The sequence below is a fragment of the Suricata suricatta genome, chromosome 14 (assembly GCF_006229205.1).
Source record: "Suricata suricatta isolate VVHF042 chromosome 14, meerkat_22Aug2017_6uvM2_HiC, whole genome shotgun sequence".
Taxonomy (NCBI): Eukaryota; Metazoa; Chordata; class Mammalia; order Carnivora; family Herpestidae; genus Suricata; species Suricata suricatta.
The window spans coordinates 83,805,153-83,815,643 of NC_043713.1; the positions used below are offsets into that span (position 1 = coordinate 83,805,153).

The 10,491-nt window shown below is 51.6% G+C and overlaps 1 protein-coding gene across 6 annotated transcripts in view; it reads right to left on the reverse strand.

The window, feature by feature from the left end:
* RILPL1 (Rab interacting lysosomal protein like 1) overlaps positions 1-10,485 on the reverse strand; it is a 40,182-nt gene extending 29,697 nt beyond the window's left edge. For all 6 annotated transcript variants that reach the window (XM_029921476.1, XM_029921474.1, XM_029921475.1 and 3 more), the window contains exons 1-2: positions 10,127-10,485; positions 3,719-3,869 (exon numbers count right to left, since the gene is read on the reverse strand). In XM_029921476.1, the coding sequence (XP_029777336.1) occupies positions 3,719-3,869; positions 10,127-10,435 (460 nt within the window). In that variant the 5' untranslated portion in view covers positions 10,436-10,485. The remainder of the gene's footprint in view (positions 1-3,718; positions 3,870-10,126) is intronic.
* Positions 10,486-10,491: the final 6 nt, after the last annotated feature.

Below are 10,491 nucleotides of genomic sequence, written 5' to 3' on the forward strand. Positions count from 1 at the left end.
GAACTGCTTCAGATTGTGTCTCCTTCTCTCTCTGCCCCTCCCCCACTTGCACTCTGTCTCTCTCTCTCTCAAAAATAAATAAAAATTAAAAATTGTTTAAATAAAATTGTCCACTTTTAAAAGTATTGTATTTAAAGTGTACAATTTGGTGGTTTTTAATATGTTTGCAAAGCTGTGCACTCATTACCATGTTTTTATCCCTCCTCTAAAGAAACCTCATTCCCTTAGTCCCCGCCCAGCCACCCTTTCCGACCTCCTTGCAGCCCCTGCAAACAAATAATCTACCTTGTGCCTTTAGATTTGCCTCTTCTGTACATATTTCTGTTCATTTTTGCTTTATTTCTTTTGAAGTTTATTTATTTTGAGAGAGAGGGAGGGAGATGGAGAGTCCCAAGCAGGCTCCTCGCCCCCAGTGCAGAGCCTGATGCGGGGCTCAAACCCTGTGAGCCCATGACCTGAACTAAAGTCAGACACTTACCAACTGAGCTACCCAGGCGCCCTTTCACTTTTGCTTTATATACTTTGAGGCGAAATTACTAGGTATGCACAAATTGAAAATCACATTTTCTTGGTGAACTGAACTTTTTATCACCACAGAGTGATCTCTGCCTTGAAGTCTATTTTATCTTCCATTCCTAAAACTATACCAGTTTTCCTTTGGTTAGTGTTTGCACAGTACATCGTTTCTCAGCCTTTTACTTTCAGCTTTTACCAGAGAGTCTCTTAGAGACAACACACAGTTGGACTTTTAAAATCCTTTTTGACAATCTTTATCTAGACCTTTTAGTCCGTTTACATTTAATGTAATCTCCAGTGTAACTGGTTTAAATCTCCTATCCTATAATCTATTCCTTTTTTTGTTTTGTGTGTAACACTTGCTCAGTTTGTTTTTCATTCAAGGGGCTACTGTGTACTATGATGCCAGCGTGATATTGTAATACAATAAGAAAAATATATGTATACATATAATATGTAGTGATAATAACAATTGTATTAATATATAAATAATTAATAACAAAATATTTTACCTATTATATATAACATAATTATAATAACATTATATATTATATATAACATGAATATAAGCGCTAAGCACTCTACATGTACATGTATATGTCATGTATGATACATGTATGATATGCACACACACATATATCATATATATGTATTTGGTCTTTGACCCCAGTTCTTAGCAAGAGTTCCTAAAACTTGTGACTTCCTGAACGAGGGAGAGGACTGTCTTTTCCTGTCATAAGCCCCTTTCCACCATATCTGAGTTTAGGACAATGAGGTGACTCTCGGTGACCCCGCTAGACAGTTTCAGGATGGAGTCTGGTTGCCAGAGGAACCCACTATGTGACTAGTGATTATCGGGGAGAAGGGGCCGGTGACTGAGCTAACCACAAAGCTAACTGCCGTCTCCTGATTTAACACACGTCCCTACCTAACGGCGCCTCCAGCGGTCTCCGGGGTTCAGAGAGCTTTCGGGTTGATGAATATATCCATGTGCACAAACAGAGGTGCACCCCATCCCCACTGGGACGGAAATCTCTGAGCTTGGAACCCTTCCACACCTCACCCTATGTACCCTTCGTCACCTGGCTACTCATCTGTGTCCTTCATAACATCTTTACAAACCAGTGATAGTGTGTCTCTGAGTTCTGTGAGCCATTCCAGAAAAGTACTGAGCTTGTGGGGGGTGGTTGTGGGAACCTGTGACTTTGCACCCAAGTTGGCCAGAAGGGTGAGTATCTTGGGGTCCCATTACCTGCAACTGTCACCTGAAGTGGGGGCGGTCCCGTGGGACTGATCCCTCAACCTGTGGAGTCTGATGCTAACTCCGGGGTAGACAGTGTCACAAGTGAATTAAATCATCGGACACATAGTCAGTGCCTGGAAAATTGGGTGGTGTGGGGAAAAATACCCCACACATCTGGGTCAGAGTGTTGGATGCAGAATAAATGAGTTTACGAAGGGTCAGTGAATGAGCAGCATTCTGTCTGGAACCATTAGCACTTGGGCACTAGAATATCACGGGGGCCCAGTCTCTGGGGCCGGATTCCTATCTGGCAGCCTGAGATCAAGGGGTCCCAGAGAGGTACGAGCCTTCTTTCCGGGGGGAATGATTCAAACAGACTCCAGCTCCAGTTCTGACTTCGCCACTACCTTGTGCTGTGAACTTGGGCACCTCACTGCCCCCGCTCGGCCTCAAGATTTCTCATTTGTTCAATGAGGAGGTTGGACTAGGTAACAAAAATTCAGTAATAACTGCTAACACTTGGTGTGTGTGTGTTACTGTGTGTGACACTATTCTAAGCAAACTACGTATATCAAATTCCTGGATTCCTCACAACATTATGAGTGACATTCAGTGTTCCTCCTATTTTTCACACAGAAAGCAACTTAGGCACACAGAAGTCAAGTGACTTGATCAAAGTCACTCAGGAGGTAAGTATTGGGTCAGGACTCACACCTGGGCAGTCTGGCTCCGGGGCCAATCCTTATAACCACAAGGACTTTTGCTTTCATTGCACAAAATGCATGTCAACACAGGAAACCCAAGGAAAACAGAATTCCAGCATCTGGATCAAAATGTTTCTTTCTCGGCCACTACAGTCCTTATCAGTGTGCTGCCCCTTTAATCTCACAGAGGTGTAATTATGGTTCTGAACTTCACCCCCATACAAGCCCATCTCTCACCCCCATCCAGCAGGGGGATGCAGGGGTGGGGTGTTCATGTGGGTCCCTAGGGAGTTTCCTCAAGCAGAAGAGAGAGGTCTGAGATCCCTGGGCCAACAGGCAGCCTCTGACAGGGAAGGAGGCTCCGGGAAGAGCAGAGCTGACGCAGCCCATGGGGGCCCACACCAAATCCCACATCTATCTTTGTGTCCCCAAAATCAGCAGGGGACCTGGAGTGAAGGTCCTAGATAACTGTTTGCAGGATGAATGACACAGTTTAGGGCTCCAGTGCCATTCAGATCTGGTTTCCCATCCTCAGTTGCCACAGTGTCCCCGTGGCAAGAGTCCAAGCCCTTCCCCGCACACTCTTCTAAAACCCAAACCTTGGTCTCTAAGGGGCTATGTGGTCTGACCCCCACTAACCCCTCTGACCTCATCTTTAACCACCTTTGTCCTTGGTCATCTTCTCCTAGGACACTGGCTCTCCTGGTTTCATAGAACTCATGCCCCAGGGCCTTTGCACTTGCTTCTCTCCCAAGATACTTGCATTGCTCACTCCATCCCTTCCTTACAGCGCCAGCGTCACCTTGTCAGAGAGGGCTTCCTTGATCACTGCATCTAAAGAAGCCCCCCACCAGATCACCCCTGCCACGTCCCCAGTTTGGATTCTTCCAGAGGACTGGTCACTGTCTGGAATCACTGTTCTCACCCAGCATCTCTGCCCTAGAACATGAGCTACACGAAGGCAAGGGCTTTGTCTCGTCCCCTGCGTGTCCCCCGCGCCGAGAACAGAGCCTTGAAAGGGAGGAACCCATGACATTCCGCTGAACGAGCCTCAGTTTCCCCTTCTGTATAGTAGGGCCACACACTCTCTCCCAGGCAGAGTGGCAGGAACCGCATGAGAAAAAAGGCTCTGGGACCTAGCACGCGCCCTCCCTCGCTCAGGACGGTCACCACGACTGTTACAGAGAAGGCAGGCAACCACCGTGGGAGCGGCCTTCCCCTGACACCCCAACCCCGGGCCGGGCCCTCCTCCTACCTTCGTGCTTCTGGAACTCCTCCTCTGACAAGCTGGCGTCTTTGTGCGAGAGGTTGGTCAGGAGCTGCTTGTTTTCCTCCTGCAGCTGGGCGATCTGGGAGAGGAGGTCCTGCGCCTCCCCCCGCCACACGTCCTCCACCAGCTCCAGCTCCTGCGAAGGCGACGGGCGGGCGTGGGGTCACAGCCGGCCCAGGGTGGCGGCCAAGTCCCGCCGCCCGGGCCCTCGGGAGTAGCGCGCCCTGCCTGGGCTCCGGGGCATCCCCGGCCCCGCGAGGGCCGTGCACCGGGAACAAGGCCACCACGAGTCCATGTGGCGGCTCTGCAAGAGGCAGAAGGTGCCCTTCCCCTGGGCGAGGCCGTCGTTTATGCTGCTGGGGCCCGGCCGGGCAACCGCTATACCTCGGGACTATCTAGACAGACCGGGAGCGCAGGTGAGCAGCCCCGGGGCCAGGGGGGCCCTAAACCCCCCAAATTCCTCGGGGAGCGCACGGCTCTGATCTGTGGACAGACCCTGTGTGAGGACACACCTCTCTCCAAGGGAGAAAGAGGCTGCGGAGACCCCCGGGGACACCCCCTGGCCCCAGAGCTCCGTGTATGTCTGATACAGGTCTCCTCAAGCCATCCCGGGCACCCAGCTCACTCTGAGCCTCAGTTTCCCTTCCTGGGGGAGCCATCATATAAAGACTCGCCAGGCTAACGTGACGATAACTAAGATCAGTCTATTAAAGTTATTTTGGGGGTGGCTGTAATCAAAGAAACAGATGATCAGTGTTGGCAAGGATGTGAGAAAGCCGGAGGCCTCAGGCCTCGCTGGTGAGCATGTAGACGGTGTGGCCACCATGGGAACCAGTCTGGCAGCCCCTTAGTCAGTGACACAGTGACACAAGAACAGGCGTGGGACCAGCAATTCCAACCCAAGGATCTGCCCAAGAGAAAAGAAAGCCAGGGGCACCTGGGCGGCTCAGTCGGTTAAGCATCCGACTTCGGCTCAGGTCGTGATCTCACGGTTTATGGGTTCGGGCCCCGCATAGGGCTCTGTGCTGACAGATCAGGGCCTGGAGCCTGCTTCCGATTCTGTGTCTCCCTCTCTCTCCCTCCCCCGCTCACGCTCTGTCTCTCTCTCTTGCTCTCTCTCTCTCAAAAGTAAACATTAAAAAAAAGTCTAAATAAAATAAAATAAATGGGTGAACTATATGGTATCTGAATTATATTTAACTAAGCTGTTACCAAAAAATAAACAAACAAACAAACAAAACCTCAGAAACTAATCAGAGCGCAGTTGCTGCTGCCAGACATAACGCCAGTTTAAAATGTGATACCAGAGCCTGTTGGCCCAAGTTTGGATCTTGTTTCTGCCCCTTACTTGCTGCAGCTCGAGAAGGTACTGAATCTTCGGGTGCCTTGGGAACGTGGAGAAGAGTGTCCTAACTACCTCCAGGGCTGTCCTGGGGATGATGCCAATGGCTGGAACAGTGCCCAGGCCCCAGAAAATGCTAAAGACGTGGTTGCCGGTTTCTGTTCCTCCTACGCCTGTCACACGCCGGCCCAGGTGGCCGGAGAAACACGGCCTCCATTCATCTTTTACATGCATTCCTAAATCCCCATCTCCTTGGTCAGGAAGCCCGCTGCACTGGGGAAAGGAGAGGCAATAGCTAAGTATTCGCACAGCTGGTTCAAGGTCACCAGGGGAGGTGAAGGGTAGGGCTGGAGGGCAGAGGCAGCACGCAGCCCTCCCGCACGGACGTGGGCACTTCGGGCTGCTGCTTCTCTGCTCCCATCCGGCACCGGCTGGGCACGGAGGGCCCCAGGGGGCCACGGTCAAGTGTAACTGACTGCGGTGGGCAGAACAGTGGTCCCCAAAGACGTGCGCATCCCAGTCCCTGGAACCTGAGACGATGTGACCTCAGGCAGCAAAGGAATCCGGCAGGTGGCATTCAGTTAGGGACCCCGAGAGGGGGAGAGTCTCTGGGTTATCCTGGGGGACCCAAGGCGATCAAAGCGTCCGCATGAGTGAAAGAGGGAGGCAGGAGGGTCAGAGTCAGAGACTCAGAGCTAGAGATTTGAAAATAGTACTCTGCTGGCTGTGAGGATGGAGGGAGGAGCCAAAGACGAAGAAATACGTGCGGCCTCCAAAAGCTGGAAAGGTAAGGAAGTGGATTCTCCCTCAGAGTTGCCAGAAGGAATGAATTTCCTGACACCTTGATTTTAACACTGCAAAACCCATTTCTGATTTTTGACCACCAGAATTTTACCCAGTATTATCCGTATCAATATGACCCGGACAGAGCATATTCTGCATTATCGGAATAGATTTGTGTTACCCCGAGCCAGTAAGTCTGTGGTGATTTGTTATAGCAGCAAAAGGAGATGGCTACAGACTTCATGCTTCGGGGTTTTTTTCCTTCCCTCAGAGGGGATGTGGGGTGGGATGTGGTTCTTGCCTCTGAGCTGACCGCAGCATATCTAGTCTTGCCTCCATACCAGCTAAAAGGCTCTTCCAGGAAGTCACCCCTGATTACGCCCTCTGCCTTCTCAGCCCTAACAGTCTTTAAACTCCTTATGTGGGCCTGCGAAGCCCAGTATAATCAGACCCCTCCACCTCCCTGACCTCATCTCCCAACTGTGTTCCTTACTCACTCTGTTCTAACCATACTGGCCTTCTTCGTGTTCCTTGAACACACCACGCCCACTCCTACCACAGGGCCTTTGCACTGTGGAGTCTGCCTAGAATGCCCCTCCCCCAACTCTCTGTGGAGGGTACCCACACTTCATTCAGACCTCAGCTCAGATGCCACCTCCTCAGGGAAGCTTTCCTGACTGCCCCGTCCTAGCCAGTCTCTTTCACAGCCCTCTGTCTTATTTGCTTCATGGCACTTATCATAAGGTGCCATTTTTACAACTTTAAAAAATATGTCTCCTTACACTAGAATTGCACCATCCAATAGAGTAGCCACAAGCCACATGTGGCTGTGGAGCACTTGAACTGTGGCTGGTCTGAACTAGCACGTGCAGTAGGTGTAAACACACCGCAAATTTCAAAGACTTAGCAGGGGAATGCAAAATACCCAGGTAATAATTTTTTGAGTACCTATGTGAAGTGAGGGATGGCAAATTTCACAATATACATAAATATCAAATCATCACGCTGGACACCTGGGGGCGCCGGGGGGCTCGGTTGGCTGGGCGTCCAACTCTTGGCCTTGCGTTAGTGGGATCAAGCCCTGCATCAGGCTCTGCATTTGCAGTAAGGAGCCTGCTCTGGATTCTCACTCTCCTCCTCTCTCTAGGCCCTACCCCCGCTCTCTTTTCTCTCTCAAACTAAACGTTAAAAAAAATATGCTGTAACCTAAAACTAATACAATGTTATATGTCAATTATAGCTCAGTAAAAAAAATATTTTTATGTTGATTACATGTAGAAATAATATTTTGCATAGACTGGGTTTGATAAGATATTATTAAAAATTGTAACCTCATCTATGCCTCTTTATTAAGGTAACAAGTCACATATTTCGTTAAGTTTATTTATTTTTGAGAAAGAGAGTGAGTATGTGCACAGGAGTTGGGGAGGCAGAGAGAGAGAGAGAGAGACAGAGAAGCTCACGCAGGCTCTGCACTGTCAGCACAAAGCCCAATATGGGGCTCGCTCTCATGAGCCATGAGATCATGACCTGAGCCAAAATCAAGAGTCCATCGCTTAACCAACTGAGGCACCCAGGGACCCCCCCCAATAATATTTCTAAAGACAGCCCTGCACTAGAAAGTCAGGACCATGAGGGCAAAGACCATCGACTGTGGTCACTGCTGTCTCCCCAGTGCCCACACCAGCGCCCAGTTCACAGCAGGTGCTCAGGAAACATATTTGTGGAGTAAGTGAGCGCTGTTAACATGACAGACAACTGCATCCGCACAGCCGCCACGTTCTACGCCTGTTTGATTCTCCCTGTCCTCCCACCGCCTGAGAGGAGGAGCCAGCTTGCCCTTCTCGGCACTGCCCAGGTCGCCCGGGAGGGCACTGTGCATGCTGTGGCCCATCAGCGGGGTTGCAGACTGCGTAACCAGATAGAACATGTTAAGGCTGTGGCCTGAGTCTGGGTGATGAGCAGAACCGACTGAGCCGGGTGTGTGTGTGTGGTGGGGGGAGGATGCTCAGGGGAGGAGTTGGCAGAAGACAGGGTGCGTGCTTCATGGAGCTTGAGAGAGAGAGAGGGAGGGAAGGAAGGATGGGGGAGGCAGAGAAAGGAGGGAGGAATGAACAAACTGGTAAGACCAAGGACACGCTAAGAAGATTTTTGTGGAAGTAACACCTTGAAGAGCCTTTGAGACTAAAGAAAACAAAACAAAACAAAAAACCAGAGGAGTCGCTCTTGATCCCAAGAGTACAAAGAAAAGGGGCCAAGGGGCTGGGCTGGGCAAGGAATTCTGCCATCTGACTTACGAGCGATCACCCTCAGTGTTTACAAACAAGTCTCGGCGCTGAGCACGCTGGGGTCTACTTCCTGGCTGACGGCGTTCCAGAAGTGACAAGTGCAGTTGGCTGGGAACTCCACCGCACTCCGAGCCCCGTGGCCTCCAGTGGCTCCCAAGGGTGCCCCCAGCCCAGCCACTGCAGAATTCAAACATCCACCCGGTGGAAACCCAGGTGCCGGGACTTCTGTGGGACCTGGGCCCCTGCTAGTAAGAGGCAGCCACAGGAGAGGATTCCAAAGATCACCCCCGACTCTCTCAAAGAGATGGGGTGGGGTCCCCAGTATCAGCCCATGAACACGGCCCTGAAAGCCTCTCCAGGCCTAAGGACAACAGCTACCACTTGTAAGGCCCTCACAGCGGGCCAGGCTCAGGCCCAGGCCCTTTACACAAGTGAACTAACCCTTCAACTCTCGCCACAACCCTATGAGTACTATTATCCCCATTTTACAGCTGAGGAAACTGAGGCATAGGGAGGCGAGGTAACTTGCCTAAGATCCCACAGTGACAGGGTTTGAAACCAGGCTGTTCCCAAGTCCCTGGGAACCTGACAGTAATTACAGGGCTGGGGCATTTCCAAGCGCCCAGCATGATCTTGGAAATGTCGCCTAACCCTGAGAGCCGGAGTTTCCTTCCTGACCCCGGGGCATAGGGACCTCTGAGGACAAACACTGTCAAACCTCCCAATCACCAGGGCTCCTAAGCCCCGCAGCTCTGCGCCAGGTTAAGGCTACAGACACAAGGGGGTTGAGGGAAGGGCGGGATTATAGGGAGGGGGAGCAGCAAAAAAATAAAAATAAAAAAAATAAAAATAAAAAAAAAAGACTACAGACACAGCCTGGGCCATTTTCCTTGAAACACAATAGGTTGAGGCCTGCCAGGGAGGTTCAGAGAGGCCAAGTACATTTCCTGAGGCCACACAGCAAGCCAGCGGCCCCTCAGGCACCCTGATTGCTCCTAGGAAAGGCGTTTCCTCCCATTCTCTGTCCAAAGGGTCCGACAGCAGCTTCCCTGGGTTGAGGTCGGGGCAGGAAACCACACTTCTCCCACTTCCTCCTCCCCAGGCACCTTGTCTAGACTCCCAGCCCAGCAGGCAGGCTCTGATTCACCCACTCCGAAGGATTCTGGTTCACAGGGCTTAGTTTCAAGCTGCCCTAAATCATGTGCTTCCCCCAAATCAAATAGGGTGGGGAAGTGGCACCAGAGTTACCTCCACTGGGGCTGGGACTGTCTCAGCACTAATTTGGGACAAGTTCTCCCTCCCCCCGCCCCCCGCCTCAATTTTCTTCATTTGTAACATGATGATAATTCCTGCCTCAGAGAGTTCTGTGAAGATTAAAGATAAAATCAGTGAGGGGAAAGCACTTCAGTTTAATAAATTAGAAGGAACCCTGCAAATAGAAACCCAGAGTCTGGGGGGTCAATGAGCTGGGGGGCTAGAGGACACATCCCCTTTGCTGTGGGGGGTTTGGGGATGAGAAGAAAGGGGCCTGGCCACACATCTTCCTGAGGAACAGTGAAGGGCATTTCTCATTTCTGGAAAATAATATTATCTAAGCCCTTTAGATCTATCACACCTAATTCTTATGAGGTGGGTCTTGTTACTATCACTGTTTGACATGGGAGGAAATAAAGCACAGAGAAGTTAAGTAACTTACCCAAGGTCACACAGCTATTAAATGGTAAAGATGGGACTGGAATTCAGGTCTGGCTCTAAAGGACCCCCCTTAATCTCGGAGGCTGGTATAGGCCAGGTGGCGCTGGCTGGACAAAAGAGGGCCATGGCCTCCCCCCCTCCCCATCTCACCCAGTGGGGTGGGGGGTCTCTCCTCATCTAGTCCCTGCATACACAAACGTGTGCGCCTACAGCTGCGGAATGCCGAAGGGCCCTTCGGTCCCAGGGGCCCCATTCCCCGGTGGGCAGACTGGGGCCGCTGCCCACCTTCTGGTGCTTGCGCTCCTTCTCGATGCGGTCCATCCTCTCCAGGCGCAGACGGTCCAGCTCCAGGCGCAGCTCGTCCAGCTCAGGCGCGACGTGGTGGCGGCTGACCAGCACCTCCAGGATCTCCAGGACACGCACGACCTTGGGCATGAGGCGCGCGATGGCCTCGCAGCCGTGCTGGTCGATGACCCGCTCGAACTCGTGGCCCACGAGCGACGCGATGTCGTACACGTCCATGACGGTCAGCTCCGCCACGTTCTTCTCCAGCGCCGACTCGGCCGCCGGCGACGACCCCCGGTCCTCCTCCATGGCCCCCCGCCCGGCCTCTCCGCCACCCCGCAAACTAGTGCAACTCCCAAACTTGC